Genomic DNA, 14838 nt, shown 5'->3' on the forward strand with positions numbered 1-14838 from the left:
GCTGCCCTTGCCACCGGGGCCTGGGTGAGGGTGGGAGGCCAGAGTGTGCCTGGCTTGTGACACAGGAGAGGTCCCAAAATGTGAGGGGCCCTAACAAGAACAGCCACCCTGACTGCAGCCCCACGCTAGGGTTCCCCAGAATGGGCCTCATCCCCCCTAGGGTCCCTACCTCTAGCCTCCAACAGAAACTTCAAAAAGACAGACACTGGGTCTGAGGCAAGGCCCGTTTATTCTGAGGGCGCGCATGCGCTATGGCTTACAAGACAGCAGTGCTGGTCGGACAGGTTTAGGGGCTTGGGGTGCTGAGGGAAGGGCAGAGTTGATGGGATGTCTGGGGGTGGGCGCCAGGTAGGCGCAAGGCAGGGGCTGGTTACAGAAGCCCAGGGTTCTTCCTGGGAGCAGCTCTCAACACATAATCCCCAGGTTTGGAGTGGAGGTGCAGGACCCAGGGGCCTGTCCAGAGGCCATCCCCTTGGGGAATGGGGCCTTTATCCTATAGCCCCTCGTTGAGCCCAGGCCCTTTACTCCAGCCCACCCACAAGGTGGGGGCAGCACAGAGAAGCAGGAGGTTGGGTGAGGGGGAGGACTGGCATAGGAACCCCACACCCACATACCAGGGAGGTCATGGGTAAGGTAGAGGGGCAGTTCCTACAGCAATGCTTGGCCTCCCCATCCTTATCCCAAAACCCATCTGGGCCTGCCCTGGGCCTCTGTACCCTGGAGACCCCTGGGGTCCGCTCGGGATGGCGCTGCCAAGGGGGTGTATATGAAATGGTTTGCAGTGAAAGGTTTGTTTTATTGCAATTATTTAGAGTATATTCCCAAGGGGGGAGGGGAAGGGGGAGAGGGCTCTCATATTAAGTGGAAACATATGTGGAGCTGGAGATCTTTTTGGAAAAAAAACAACAAAACTCATTCCTTTAGTCAACAAACCCAGGGCAGAGCAGCAAAGGCCCTCACCAGTGATCACGCACTGCCCTCCTCACTCGCTCACTCTTTCTCTCATTCTCCCTATATCTCTCTTACTGTCTCTCTTGATCTCTGTGTCTCTCATATCTCTGCCTCTCTCTTCCCCTTCCTTCTTGCTGCAGCAGCCCCAGCACGCAGTGGACAGGAGGCAGGACTAGGGGCTCCCTGGGGGCGTGGGTAGTTTTCTGGGTGGTGTTGAGACCACCCTCTAGTCCACTGAGGCTTGTAGAGCTCTGGTTGGTCCCGAGGTCGACGCAGGAGGAAGGCCCAGGGGCCCAGACAGCAGGGAGGGGCTCAGAAGTTGCTGAAGATCTCCCGCTTGCGGTTCCAGTCCATCTGCGGTGCCCGCTTGTTGACCCTTGTGGCTCGGGCCTTCTCCTTGGCTTCAGCGGCTGTGGGGCTCAGATGGAGGCCACTCTCCTGGAAGGGATCTCTCTTCCAGGCACTGCCATCCTGGGGGGGGCGGTGCAGGGGAGCAGATGTGAGCCCTAGACTCATGCCCCAGACAGAGCCTCCCAAGGAACTCACACCAGAGGCCACCTGTGGGGCTGGGCCAGTGGGGGGGCTTTCTGCCCAGGTAACTGCTTTGCAGAACCCGCCCCCATGCCTGGTGTGAGCACAGGAGAGGAATTACCTCAGTGTCCTTGTCCGAGCCTGGCAGGTCGCTTCGGGACGAGCACACTGAGCCACCATTGAGCTAGGAAACCAAGGGCGAGTTGTGGCTTCAGGGCCCCCACCCAGGTAATCCCTGGTCTTCACCCCAACACACACACGCACAGGCACACTTACACACACACACACCACAGCATCAGTGGGTGCCACTCTTCCAGGGGCCAGCTGGACAGGATGTGACACCAGCCGTGAACAGGCACGTGGGTCTGCAGGCACGTGGGAGAGGCAGATGGGTAACCGGCCACATGGGCATCACCTGGAGTGAAGCCAGCAGCAGCTTCCACCGAAGTGGAGACTGAAGGAGGACTCGGCACCCGTGGAGTGCTAGAGACGGTGCAGAGAAGACAGTGGCCCAGGACTCAGGCACCTCCCCACCCAGTGTGTCAATCCAGGGTGCTGAGCAGGGGCAGGAGCCACACTGCTGGAATGACGGACAGGTTTGGGTCTTCACCTGCACCCACTGTGCCTAGATCCGCCAAGAGGAGTGCTTCCCTTGGGCCTAGGGACCCCACGGTACACCTGTGGTTGCCCGGGCAACCCTCTCACCTGGGCGGAGCTGGTTCCATTGGTGACTGGTGATGGCAATGGACCTGTGGGGACAATGTGTTGGTGGCCGCCCAGGCTTCCCACGGCCCCTACCCTGCTCCCCTGAGGTGGCAGCCCACCTTCCACGTGCTCCTCAGTCGGGGTGACCCGCAGCCGCTTGAAGTACTCATCAGTCTCTGGATCCACCACTAGCAGCCGGGCCTCATCCTCCCGTGCCTTGATGCTGGCAACGACTTGGGCGTGACGCAGCCCCTCCACGTTCTGTCCATTCACCTGCCGCCACAGACAGGGTCAGCACAATCTGAGGGGCCTGGATGGCCCTGCGCCACCCGGACAGGTGGGCCATCAAATATTCATCGGAGCCACCACCAGCTGAGGAAGCCAGCAGAGTGCCAGCTCAGGTTCCCCGCGTCTCTCCCCTTCTCCTGTGGGGAGCCAGGGCCCACACACAGACACACAGAGGGGTGCCTGCTCCTCCTCCAAGGTACCTCAATGAGCCGGTCCTGGGCGCGGAGACCCGAGTGGGAGGCAGGGGAGCCTGGGTCCACAGAGCGGATGTACTGGCCCGGCCGGGACTTGTCACTGTGCAGGTTGAAGCCATAGCCCTGGGGTCCCTTTCGCAGATGGCAGAGCCGAGGGCGCAGCTCTCTTGGGGGCCCATTGACACCCTGTGGGCACACGAGATACATCCGGCTCTGGCCTCAGCCTCCAGCCTCAACAGCCACTCATCCACACCCCACTCACTACCCAGCCCCAAACACCTACAGACTCCACACACCCCACACTCTAGGGGCTCAGTGAAGCTGCCTGTGGCCCAGCTTCTAGCTATGGGTTTTGGGGCAAAGCCTGCTTCCAAACACAAAACCTTCTGTGATGGATCCAGCTGTCTGTGGGGGGGTGGGGGGGTGGGGGGGGAGACACAGGTTCAGGAGGTAGCAAAAGGCCAGGCAGGATGAGTTGTTCACCCCCACCCCATCACAGGATCCAAAAAGGCCGGGCCTACAGGGGAGGGGTGCCCATGCCACCCCACCCCGCCTCTCTGCTCCCCTCCCCACCTGTGGGCTTGGGCAACTTTGTTTTCTCCCCAAGACCTCGGTGAGGCAGATTGAGCAGCAGGGCTGAGGTGCCGGCTGTGTTTGCTTTCACATTCCACCACACACTGGAGACTCACCCACTCCTCTCCCGCCCAGAAAGGACTAGAAGCAAGATCCTGACACTGAAGGACTCATGGTGCCAGCACAGAATGCCCACCACCACCCAGAGCCATGCCTCACTTTACCTCTGGCATCCTGCAGTAGGACTTGCAAGTCAGGGGGCTGTGCAGGCAGAGGCCAGGGGTGACCCCCACCCGGCCAGAGGCCTGGGCAGTAACTGCGTTGTTGAATGGCCAGAGGCTGCTGGTGCCCAGTTACACAGGGCGGGTGGCAGCTCGGGTTTCTGAGGGTGTGTGCAGGTGAAAGTGTGCTGGCCCAGAGCTCACCCTCCACCTCCTGGTGTGCCCTGTGCCTGGGGGGGGGCGGGGGAACAAGGCTGGAGCAGGAACAACACTGAAGCAGGGGCCCTGGGATCTCAGGGAAGGCCTCCAAGCCGCAGACACCTGACCTCCTCCAGCCTAGACCGCCCCTGACTCCTTGGCGACCTGGCCTTCAAGCTCATTCCCAAACCCAAACCTCACTGTGACTGTCCATGTGCATGCCAGCCATGGGAGCGCGAGAGCCCTGGGCAGGGCTCTGGGTCTCCTCAGCCTGTACCCCTGCTTGGAAGGCCTTCCCTCACCCCAAAGTCTGGCAAGACCCCTCTTCCTGCTGGCTCTCTATCTCCCTCGCAATATGGCTGGCCCACCATCTGCCCCATTATGCCAGGGGTTTCAGGAACTGGACTGCTATCCTTGAGCCTCTCGGTGGCTCAACTGGGATCAGGAGATGGAGACATCCAAGCTCTCCAGAACCCAGCTCTAGTGACATTTCCCAGCCACTCCTAGGGCTCTGGGACAGGCCCGGCCATCCCCCTCACAGAAGTGCCAGGGAGGGACACGCTGTCCGGCCACAGGTCAAGGCAGCCCTCCTCCCACAAGGGAGGGAGGGAGGAGGAGCAGAAGCAGAGACAGAAACCAGAGCCAGTTCCAAGAGGAGTAGCAGAGTGATGTGGTCCTCCCCCCTCCCCCCCCCCACCGTGGCTTGGGGACAGGGCATAGGAACAGGATCATAACATGTGGTCATGGAGACAGACACCCAGGCTTGCACGTGGACACATGTCTACCCACATCCAGGTCCATGGTACCCCTCCCCCTGGGGGCCTCTTCCCAAGGCCTCTACAATGACCTCTAGGACAGGGTTTCTCAAAGCCCTCAAATGGGAAGCAGGATTTGGCAGGGTATCCGGGGTCACCAGGCCAGGCAGGGGTCACATCCGTGTTCTGGCGGGGCAGGAGTGTCACTCTGGCTGTCCCTCTCTCCCAGCACCCACAGCTGCTTCTCACCAAAGAGGCCCTCAGCTTTGTCTTAAGGCTGCAACCCCTCTCATTACAAGCAGGGTCCCGCAAATGCAAATGGATGTGTTGGGACCCCAACACAGGAGCCCCATTGGCCAGGCCGTGGGGTGTTGAAAGCAGGGAAGGGGAGGGGGGGTTGGCGTGCTGCAGGAGGGGCACATTGCTAGCATTCCTCCTCCCAGGGCTGGCTCAGCACGCATTTCCTGCCGCCTCCCGCAGGGCCCTCTGGCTCCCACGGGCTCCCAGCCTGATGGTCAACACTCTAGGCAAGTCCTAGTCCCCAGGACAAGCCCGTCACCAGACAAAGAGGCTGGCATAGAGGTGCCCTGGGAGCCAGGCTATGCCCCCCCCCCCGTGGTGACTCACTAGCCCTGGCAGAGAAAGGCCCCCATTGTTACATGAGGTCCGTCCTGCACAAAGGTCCCTGAATCTTCTCTCCCTCCCTGGAGAAGCCTAAGCTAAGGCTGTGGTCCTCACAGCCAGCTCTGCCCCAATCCCACCTGACCTGCGTGAGCCCCAGGTGCTGCGGGCTCTGTGTGGCGGCTCCTAGGGCTGGGGCCGGTGGCAAGACATTCCCAGAACGAGCCATGAGAGGTGAGACTGGAGGTGGCGGGCAGCAGTTGTCCTGCGGTGGCACAAGCTCTCTGGCCAGCATAGGCAGCCACCCCACTTATCTATCGCCTGCTGTGACCCCAGTTCCCTGGGGATGGGTGGGGACATGGGGGTTGAGTCACTTTGGGGAGCAGGGTGGTGACAGAGCCCCCTCCTCTGCGGAGGCTCCAGCCGGGCGCCCCCCACCCAGCTAGATTTCCGTCCCAAGAAAGGAAGGAAGGAAGCTGCTGGGAGGCCCTGCCCTTCTCAGGACCCAGGGCTGGAGAGACCAGGAGGCCAGCGAGGGAGGGGACCCAGCTCGGGAGAGGAGTGAGGGGAAGAGGATGGCCAGAGCCAGGCTTCTGTCTCTCTCCTCACTCAACTTCAGCCGCTGCAGCCCTCCAGGCCAGAAGCAGGGACGTGGTGGGAGTGAGGAGGCAGAAGGCTAGAGCGTGTCACTGCCACCTGGCCCTGGCACGGCCAGCAGCCCCTGTCTCTGTTTGGGGGCTGTCCCTGTCACCACTGCAGCTGCAGCCACCCCCAGCCCCAGGGTAGCCGGGGCCTGAGTCACCACTGACTAAGCCTCCACGGTCCCCCCCACATCAGTGTGGGCTCCACCTTCCTGTCCCTGCCAGGATAGAGGACACTGAGGCTCAGAAAGGGCAAGCACGGTGCTTACCTAACCCCATTTCTCAAGGGGCACCAGGTGGGACTCCCCCCCAATCTCATAGCCAAGCAAAGCCACACTTCCTTCCCAGGCCTGTCCGCCAGCCACCAACACCCCAGTTAGAGCACAACCTCAAAAGATCCATGCTGCCCACCTGAGCCCCACACAGGGAAACTTCTGAGTCCAGTTTTCAGAGATCAGAAGGGGCTTCTCTCTCTTCCAGGGGCAACGCCTGATCCTTTGGGCCCCCTGCCTTCTTGCTCATCATACCCCTTTTATTTCTCTAAAAATATGCCCAGAGGAAGCCCCCTCCTAGGGCTTCCTGCACCCCCTGAGCCTGAAATAGCAGAGGGGGAAGGCCCCACCCCAGGATGAGGTGCCTCAGCCACCCCACCTCCAGATAAGGCCCCAGGGCAGATTTTTCCACAGGAAGGTGAACTCAGCTGTTTGTGTCTAAATGAATGGACAAACGCCTGAGGGGGGCGGGGGGGGGGAAGCTTCCTCCTGTTGAGGAGGGAGGGGTGCCTGGGAAAGAAAGGGGCTCCAATCCTCAACTGGGTCAAGTCGGGGCCTGGAACTACCTGGTTCCTGCAGTGTCAGCTGGCCAACCTCGAGGGGTCCCCTGGCCTTCAGCAGTCCAGGAACAGAGTCCAGATTCCAAGACTCTGCACCTGCCCTGGACTCCCCAAGAAGAAAAAAGCATCCCACGGGGCCCACGCCTGCCCTCAGCCACGTCCTGCTGCAAAGGAACCTCTCCTCACACCAAGATAGGCCTGCCTGGCTCAGCTCACAGTCCAGCGGGGGGGGGGGGGGGGGGGAGGGTTGGAAACAGATGGCCTGAAGCCTTGCAGACCCACAGACTTCATTCACACCTGACAATTCTACCAGCCCTAAGCCACAGGTTCTCTGAGGGGTGTCTTGGAGCCTCTGGTGCTTAAATCTCTTCAAAGGATTTGCTTTAAAAAGAAGAAATGAAACAAACAAAAAAAAAGACTGGGAGCATGCCTCAAGTGGTAGACCACTAGTCTAGCTAGCAAGCACAAGCCACAAGGCTTTGACTTCAAACCCCATCTCCTCTCTCTCTCTCTCTCTCTCTCTCTCTCTCTCTCACACACACACACACACACACACACACGGACTGGAAGGTACAAGAGGCAATAATTCCAGCACTTCTAAGAGGCAGCACAAACAGCCTGGGCCCTTCCTCCTGGCTTCCAGGTAAGGCCTAGGTTGCTACCTGGAAGGAGGTGGAGGAGGCATTTCCCTGTTCTTTCTGGATCCCATCTGGGAAGGGTGGGGCTGCCCCTGGGAGAGAGTCAGTGAGGCCCCACGGTGTCCACTTTTGGGGGTGGAGGTGGGCCCACCCTACAAGTTTTCTGTGAGGCTCCATCAGGAGCCAGCACATGAATAACACCTGGGCTGCTGAGGGCTGACAGCCAGCTCACTGCTGCTCCCCAGGGCACCAAGTCCATGCCTGCTCCATGCCCACCCCAGCACCAGCCATCCACAATACTGCCCACAGAGAAGGCCAGCTCCCCTGCTCCCAGGCCCTCACGGCACATAGAGACCAGGACAAAAACCACAGATGGACAGAGCTGGACACAGTCCTCAAATATCCCAGGGCTCCTCGACCTCTGGGCTCAGAGAGCAGGCTGACTAAAAGCAGAAAGAGTGGCCCCAAGAGGCCTGAAGGGCGGTCACTGTGGCAAGGAAAAGGCCCCAAAAGGAAGAAGGAATGCCAGCTTGGGGAGGTGACTAAAGGCAAAACCTGTTATTTAGAGGCTGAGATCGTGGTTCTGGGGAAGGCCAGGGTGGCCTGTAGATAGAGCCCGCCATACCTTCTGGCCAGAGTCGGAACCCAGGCTACCCACACGTGCCCAGTCGGACTTCAGCTCCCAGGGTTCACTGGCTGGCGGAAGCCCTCCGTGGGCCATCTCCTCTGTGCAGGTCAGCTGCCGCCGGCGGAGCTCCTCATCTGTCTCCTTGTCCACCACCAGCAACCGGGTCTGCCCTTCCACAGCCTTGATCCTCTGCACCACCTGGGATGGGCAGGGGATGGGAGAAGGAGTGGGTCAGCAGCCAACACCCTGGGCAGCTCATGGGCAGTGGCACCACTCTAGGCTGGCCCCAGCTCTCAAGCAGCAGAGAGAAGGCTGGTCTGCCAGGGGTGGGTGGCTGGACGAAGCCTGCGGGCTCCACCCTCCACCTCCAGGATCCAGCAGCTCCCTCCCTCCTCCTTCACCCTGAGCTCTTGACACTAGGGCTCAGGCTGCAAGGGCTTTGCAGTCTTCTTAGGGCCTTGCCCTGGGCCCAGGGTCTTGTCCAGTCAGGCAAGGAGCTGCTGCAGGACACAGCCAGAGGAGAGACCAACTCTGTCTAGACATGACAAAGACTGTGTCCCCCTGAGCTTCAGATTTTCAGCTGGTGAGCACCGGCCCATGTCTGTGTGCATGCACATATGTGTGTACATGGGCGTTCTTGTACATGCATCTGCTTGAAAGTCTGTCTTTCCTAGATGGCTTCAGAACAGAGGTGTCTCCTGGGGTCTCAGTGTGGATGCATGTGGGCCTGTGGCTGTCTTCCCCAGCAGTGCAGTGTGGGAGCCCAAGTCCCTGTCTAACCTGGGGCTTGACCCAATCCTCGTGAGACTGCAGAGGTGAACACCTGGACTTCTGGCTCTAGCATCCCACACATCCCAAAGCAGCAGGCCAGGAGAGTGGAAGGGGACACCGCTGGGACAGTGAAGCTTTATAGCTATCTGTGTGTGCCATGAGGTGTGGAGGGCATAAGGGCACCCATGGGGCATGCAGGTGTGCATCTGAGGGGAGAAGGAAGCACACGCTACCACAGGGATAAGGGTAACAACCCTACTCCGTCTCCCAGGTCCAGGGCACACAGATAGGGTCCCCACCATGTCACATGTCAACACATGGGAAAGCCTGACCCAGTCCCATCTTTGCAGGGAGTCCAGTCTTCCTCCTCTCTCCGGGTGGCCCACAGAACAACGGGGGAACCCAGCACTCCAACTAAGCCACTCACCCACAATCTCTGAGCATCAATTTCCTCATCTGTCAAGTCGGGGAGGGGGATCAAAGGACACATGTCCCCTCAGCTGGGAATGTAGCTTAATGTTAGAGTGCTTGCCTAGCATGCATATAGCTCAGTACCACATAAACAGAAAATGCCGCAAGTGGTGCTGTGGCTCAACTGTTAGAGTGCTAGCCTTGAGCAAAAGAAGCTCAGGGACAGTGCCCAGACCCTGAGTTCAAGCCCCAACACTGGCCAAAAACAAAACAAAACAAAACAAAAAACAACGGGCACACATCATGCCCTCCTGGGTGGCAGAAAAAGTCCCATATGATTCTGTGTATAAAGTTCTTAGAGGCTAGCACCCCAGAGGCCTAAGATAAGCAGGTGCACTTGGAGTGAGGGCAGGGATGACTGTTAGAGGCAGTACACACCACCCCTATCAGGCCCTCCCCATCTGTTGGGCCAAACCTCTAGCCCAACCCCCACCCTTCTTCAACAAGTAGCTAGCTCCAGAGGAAACTCCAGGTGGGAGATGGGACAGCAGGAGGTTGCATAGACAGGGCCCTGGGAGGGTGGGGGAGTAGACAGTTCAGTTCCTAGCCCAGCCAAGTACCAATCTGGTCCCTCCAGACTCCAGGGCTGTGAACACAGTCCAGTCATGGACTTGCTGTTGCTGTGAGGGACCCAGAGGACCCAGATGGAAAGGGCGGAGGGAGGCTGGACTCCAGGCAGGGTCTGAGGTGGGTCAGCCAGACAGTGGGGAGACAGACAGACACCCAAGGGAGCAGAAGCTGCAGAGAGGAGGAGGGAAGGCCTTCCACAGCTGAGGAAGTTGGGCAATGGCACTTCAGGGCCACCAGGAATGTGCTGTCCCTAGGGTCAGTTCCACAGGACCCAGGCACGGGGGGGGAGGGGGGCAGGGAGGAGGAAGGCACGCTTGCACACCGTCTGTGACACTTTTGAGTACACATGGCCTAGTGTGCAGAGAGCAAATGCATGTCCAGCCAGCATACGTCAGGACATTCCTACACATGTGTGTCTGCAGACACACACAGGTTTGCCCTGGCCACGACTCCTCCCAGCTGGTGTGCACTCGCCCCATACCCACACACTTGCAGGTTCGCAGGCGACTGACCCACACCACCCCCCCCCCCCTCCAGCCCAGCGATGGCTCAGAAGGCCAAACCAGCCCGAAGGAGCTTGGGCCGGGCCTGAGCAGCCGCAGTGCGGCCCCTCCGGGCCGGGATGCCCCCTCCCCCGCCTCGGCCAGGACTGAGCTTCCCAGCCGGCCAGGAGGAGCTCCACGGGCCAACCCTGACGCGCTGGAGCCACGCAGGGCCCCGCGCAACCTCAGCGGGGGGCGGGGGGGGACACGGGCAGCCGGGGGCGCGCGGAACGACCGGGGATCGCGCGGAGGGCGGGCGGCCGGGGGTCCTGAGGAGGATGGGGGGGCGGGCGGCGGGAGATCGCGCGGGGGGCCGGGGAGCATAGCGCAGGGAGCGGGGATGGGGAGCGGCCGGCCGTATACCGCGCGGGGGTGGGGGGCCGGGGATCGCGCGTGGGGCCGGGGGCCGGGACGCCCCCAGGCCGGGCCCCGCGGGTCGAGGGCGGGCGCGGGCTCCCACCTGGTGGTGCGTCTCGCCCTCCACGTTGACGCCGTTGACCTCGACCAGGCGGTCCCCGGCGCGCAGCGCGGCCGCCTCGGCGGGGGAGCCGGGCTCCACGCGCCGGATGAACTGTCCGCGGCGGCCCTTCTCGCCGTGCAGGTGGAAGCCGTAGCCCTGCTCGCCGCGCACCAGGCGGCACAGGCGCGGCCGCAGCGGCTCCCGCGCGGCCATGGCGCCCGCGGCTGCCCCCGGCCCGTGGCGCTCTCGGACGGCGGGAGAGGCGGGCGCGCGGGGACGGCGGGGGGCGCGACGCGGGCGGCGGGGGGCGCGGGGAGGACCCGGCGGCGGCCTCGGGGGCTCGGGCTCCGCTCCCGGCGCCTCCGGCTCGGGCTCCGGCCCCGCTCGGGCTGCGGCGCCGCCCCCGCGCCCGCCCCTTCCCCGCCCCCGCCCCGTCCAAGCCCCGCTGGCCGGGCCCCCGCCTCGGCCGCCCGCCAGCCCTGGCGGGGGTCGGTGTGCAGCGGGGATTGCAGGTCCGGGGACCCCCCGCCCCCCCTTCCCCGTCCCCAGGACGCTCTCTGCCTGCCTCCACTCGAGGCACCTCCCTGGTCCCAGCGCTTTCTTTGCCTTCTCTCCAGGAACATTTATTGGACACCTGCGTGGGCCCAGCAGAGGCGCTTCTGAGTTGGGGCACAGCTTGGAGATAAGGGCTCCAGGCCTTCGCCCACCACCCTGGACCGGCTCTGCCTGGGCCTCCCTTCCTGTCCCTGGATCCAGATTCCCACTTGGACTCCTTTCTGCAGCCAGAGCTGAGCTTAGGACCCAGTGCAGTGCAGGACCATCTGGAGGTGGGGGGCGGGGGGGGGGGGGGACTGACTGCAGGGCAGGTGGCCTCAGTATCATCCTGAGTCCTTGGGGCAATGACTCCCTGCCCCTCTCAGGAAGTGTTTGTGGTCTTTGCCCTGCACATCATTAAACATCCTGCCCCCAGCATTCCCTGATTGCAGGAATGTGAGTTTATCTGGCTGAGACAAGGAGGGTCTTGGTGGCCTTCCTTCTGAACTGGTATAAAATGAGCTGAGGACTTCGGTCCCTGAACTCTGGGCAGTGGTCAGCGGCCCTGCATTAAACAAACCAGTGCAGGTCGCCCCTCCCCAGTCACCAGCCCTCCACCTCCCCAGCTTCCCCTCCTCTAGCATGACTGTCAGGCTTCACCCTTAACACCCAGTGACACACTGGTGACCATAATCACACACGTATACATTTCCCATCTCTTTGAGTGTAGGACACCCAAACAGCCCATTGTACAGCTTAGGACACGGAGGTGTGGAGAGGAAAGAGACCTGCATAAGGTTCTCCATCTCCAGGGTTGTGAGGCCACACTCCTTGCGTGGGCACACGGACAGCTGAGTCCCAGGTTCACCCATCCCTCCCCAGCATTCAGAGCCTTACACACCTGGTTTCCTGGGGCCATGCACGGCCAGCCCAGACAGTTTCCCATGTGGTCAGGAGAGTCAGGCTTCCATCTGTCCTCGCTCCTCTCCTCTCCTCTCCCCTCCTCTCTTCTCCTCTCCTCTGTCTAGTGTCCTTGGGCCAGGTCTCCCCACCCATGCACAGAGCCTGCCTCTGGACAGCATCTTGGGCTGTGGTCCCTTGGGTGTCCACACCCCATCAGCTACCCCTAAAAGCCACTTAGGCTGCAGCTGAATGGCTGCTCCCTAACCTTACCTCTCTTCACAACTCCCAACTGATACTGTGTAGACTCTAGCTCAGCTGGCCTCCTCCTTCTGTGTGTCTAGAAGTTGCTTATCTGGCCCATTTCTGGCTTCCCTGAGCCCAACCAGGTGCTGATACCCATGGAGACTATGAGGAAGCATAGGTGAGGGATATATGTGACCAGCTTGGGGGTCATTCTCCAGCCACCAGGACCACCTCAGACCTGATGATTGCAGCTTTATAGCCACACTGAAGGGAGAAATCTCCAGGCTAGGGAGTGGGGGAATGAAGGGGACCCAGAGGCTGGACGGCAGAAGGATTGGAGACCTCAGTTTCCCCCTCCGTACAGCAGATTCCCAACCAGCCTTGGTCCCTCACTGACCTTCTGCAGCCTAGGGCTCAATGGCATCCTCTGGCCTGTGAATAAAGATTGGCCAGGGGGAAACCAGGCTGGAGGTAACAGCAATGCAGGACAGGATAGGTGGTGACAGTCAGTGACCAGGACACCACAGTCACAGGACACTGCAGTCATAGAGTAACAGCGAAAGAGGTCCCAAAGAGAAAAGGAGGTGCCAAGGAAGGGACAGAGTAACAAGAAGGAAACATTTCAGAGTCACCAAGGAAGTACTGTGAGGCAGAGTGGGGTAACAGCATTTGAATAAAGGCAGCCAGAGAAGAAAGGATGGGTGTCAGTGGCTCACTCCTGAAATCTTAGCTACTCAGGAGGCTGAGATCTGAGGAGCACAGTTCAAATTAACCACCAAAAAGCCAAAAGTAGAGCTATGGGTCAAGCGGTAGAGCACTAGCCTTGAGCAAGGAAGCTCAGGGACAGGACCCAAGTCTAAATTCAAATCCAGTACAGGCATATAAATGTAAAGAAGATGGAAGATGACCATTAGAGACTCACAGGAAGAGCAAAGAGCCTGACATGGAGGGGAAGACTCTCCCTCCCACCCCCCACCCCCTTCCAGGCCTCCTCCCTAGCCAGCTTGGGACCTTAGGCTGAGCTTGAGACCCTGTCTGGGGGTGGAGCCATTAGTCTGATGCTGGGTAATGGCCCAGAGCATCCTGGGCAGGCACTGATTCCCTAATGGGCACTAATGGTCTAGAGAGCATCATCAAATCTTGCTTGAGGCCTCCTCCCTCAAACACACCACACCTCTCTTTGGAGCCCGAAATTGGAGCAGATGGAGCAGCTCAACAGGAGAGAGAAGGGAAGACAACAAGTACCGAAAAGGGAGGAGGGACCCAAGAGAAAGGCAGGAAACCCGCAGCCCCGGAGGCTGGGGTGGTCTCGCCCCGCCCGCTCCGCTAAGCCCCGCCCTCTCCGCTCAGGCCCCGCCCCCGTCCGGAGCCTGCAGTCGGTGGCAGTCGCCAGCAACAGCTGCAGTGCAGCGCCGCCTGGCGGGAACGCGTCGGGAGCTGCCCCAGGACCCGCCTCTCTGGGCTGGTCTTGGGGGTTTTCTGCAGGGTGGAGCTACGCTGAGGCTGATTTCCCTGGGGCTGGAAGTGACACCAAGGCTTAGAACTGGCCTGGGAGAAAGACAAGGAGAAGCTCCACCCCTGCACCTCCTACCTGCCACCCACCTCTCTCTAGGTTGAAGTACTTCCAGGCAACCTTGCTCCGGCTCTTGTGATCAAACTTATTCAAACATTTGCAGACTACTAGGCTGCAGGCGCTGGCCAGCACTGGGTAAACAGGGCTGAGACCCAGGGAAGTGGGAGAGTGAGTGTGTGTGTGTGTGTGTGTGTGTGTGTGTTGAGGTTTTGTACCTTGGCCTAAACAAGAGAGGCCAAGGAGAGGCCCAGGAATAGGGAGGGCAGCCTGCAGAGGCCCATTTAACTCAGCTTGGGCCTTGGGATCCAGCCTGCTGGGTCTCTAGACTGTTCCCACAGACTGGAGCAGGAGGTAGGGCAGGAAGAAGAGAAAACAAACGCACTGAATGCAGATCCAGCCCAGTGGCCTGGCCTGAGACGGTGTAATTTATTACACCGACAGTGGGAAGCTCTTAAGGGGTTGTGTATTTGGAGGTGGCAAAATCAAGACATCGATGTTTTAAAAGGTCAGGTTTAGCCGGGCGCTGGTGAGTCAAGCCTGTAATCCTAGCTACAAAGGAGGCTGAGATCTGAGAATTGTGGTTCAAAACCAGCTGGGCTATAAAGTCCCTGAGACTCTTATCTCCAATTAACCAACCCAAAACCAGAAGTGGAGTTGTGGCTCAAAGTGGTAGAGTGATAGCCTTGAGCAAAAAGGCTCAGGGATGGCCCTCAGCCTGTGTTCAAGCCCCAACTGACCAAAAAAAAAAAAAAAAAGGTCAAGTTCATTGGGGGGGGGGGGGAGGAGGCTTGCAGGAGGGATTAAGTCCAATGTTCAGTGAAAAGCCCCTTGCCCCCTATGTCCAGGCAGGTAGAATGCTGCCTCACAGAGGAAGAGTTAGGATTTGGGGAGTAGGTTCAGAAAGAAGAGAGTGGGCCCACCTGAGGTCCCTAAGAATTGGGAGAGTAGGATAAAACAGGGTGAGTGCCCATGTCTAGGCCCCAGTAGGGAGGGGC

General features: G+C 60.2%; 1 protein-coding gene across 3 annotated transcripts; it reads right to left on the reverse strand.

Annotated features, from left to right (window-relative positions):
* Positions 1 to 210: 210 nt before the first annotated feature.
* Positions 211 to 10854, reverse strand: Slc9a3r2 (SLC9A3 regulator 2). 3 transcript variants are annotated; one of them, XM_048332489.1, is made up of 7 exons: positions 10591 to 10853; positions 7774 to 7974; positions 2676 to 2855; positions 2307 to 2460; positions 2188 to 2231; positions 1604 to 1666; positions 211 to 1422 (listed from the first exon to the last, which is right to left on the reverse strand). In XM_048332489.1, exons 1-7 carry the CDS (start codon positions 10801 to 10803, stop codon positions 1264 to 1266), a joined length of 1014 nt encoding a protein of 337 aa, XP_048188446.1. In that variant the 5' UTR covers positions 10804 to 10853; the 3' UTR covers positions 211 to 1263. The 3 variants fall into 3 exon arrangements, with proteins under 3 accessions (XP_048188446.1, XP_048188447.1, XP_048188448.1); XM_048332490.1 differs by lacking the exon at positions 1604 to 1666 and having other exon boundaries at positions 10591 to 10854; XM_048332491.1 differs by lacking the exons at positions 7774 to 7974; positions 10591 to 10853 and adding an exon at positions 5183 to 6017.
* Positions 10855 to 14838: the final 3984 nt, after the last annotated feature.

The sequence above is a fragment of the Perognathus longimembris genome, chromosome 23, assembly GCF_023159225.1.
Source record: "Perognathus longimembris pacificus isolate PPM17 chromosome 23, ASM2315922v1, whole genome shotgun sequence".
Taxonomy (NCBI): domain Eukaryota; kingdom Metazoa; phylum Chordata; class Mammalia; order Rodentia; family Heteromyidae; genus Perognathus; species Perognathus longimembris.

What these genes read in the sequence shown, in the direction of transcription:
- Slc9a3r2 (XM_048332489.1), bottom strand. Translation starts at nt 10,803, where the DNA reads ATGGCCGCGCGGGAGCCGCTGCGGCCGCGCCTGTGCCGCCTGGTGCGC. An exon ending in GTTCCGACTCTGGCCAGAAG is followed by an intron (nt 2,856 to 7,773) that starts GTATGGCGGGCT and finishes GTGTGCCCACAG; the next exon opens with GGTGTCAATGGGCCCCCAAG. An exon ending in GCTCGGACAAGGACACTGAG is followed by an intron (nt 1,423 to 1,603) that starts GTAATTCCTCTC and finishes CGCCCCCCCCAG; the next exon opens with GATGGCAGTGCCTGGAAGAG.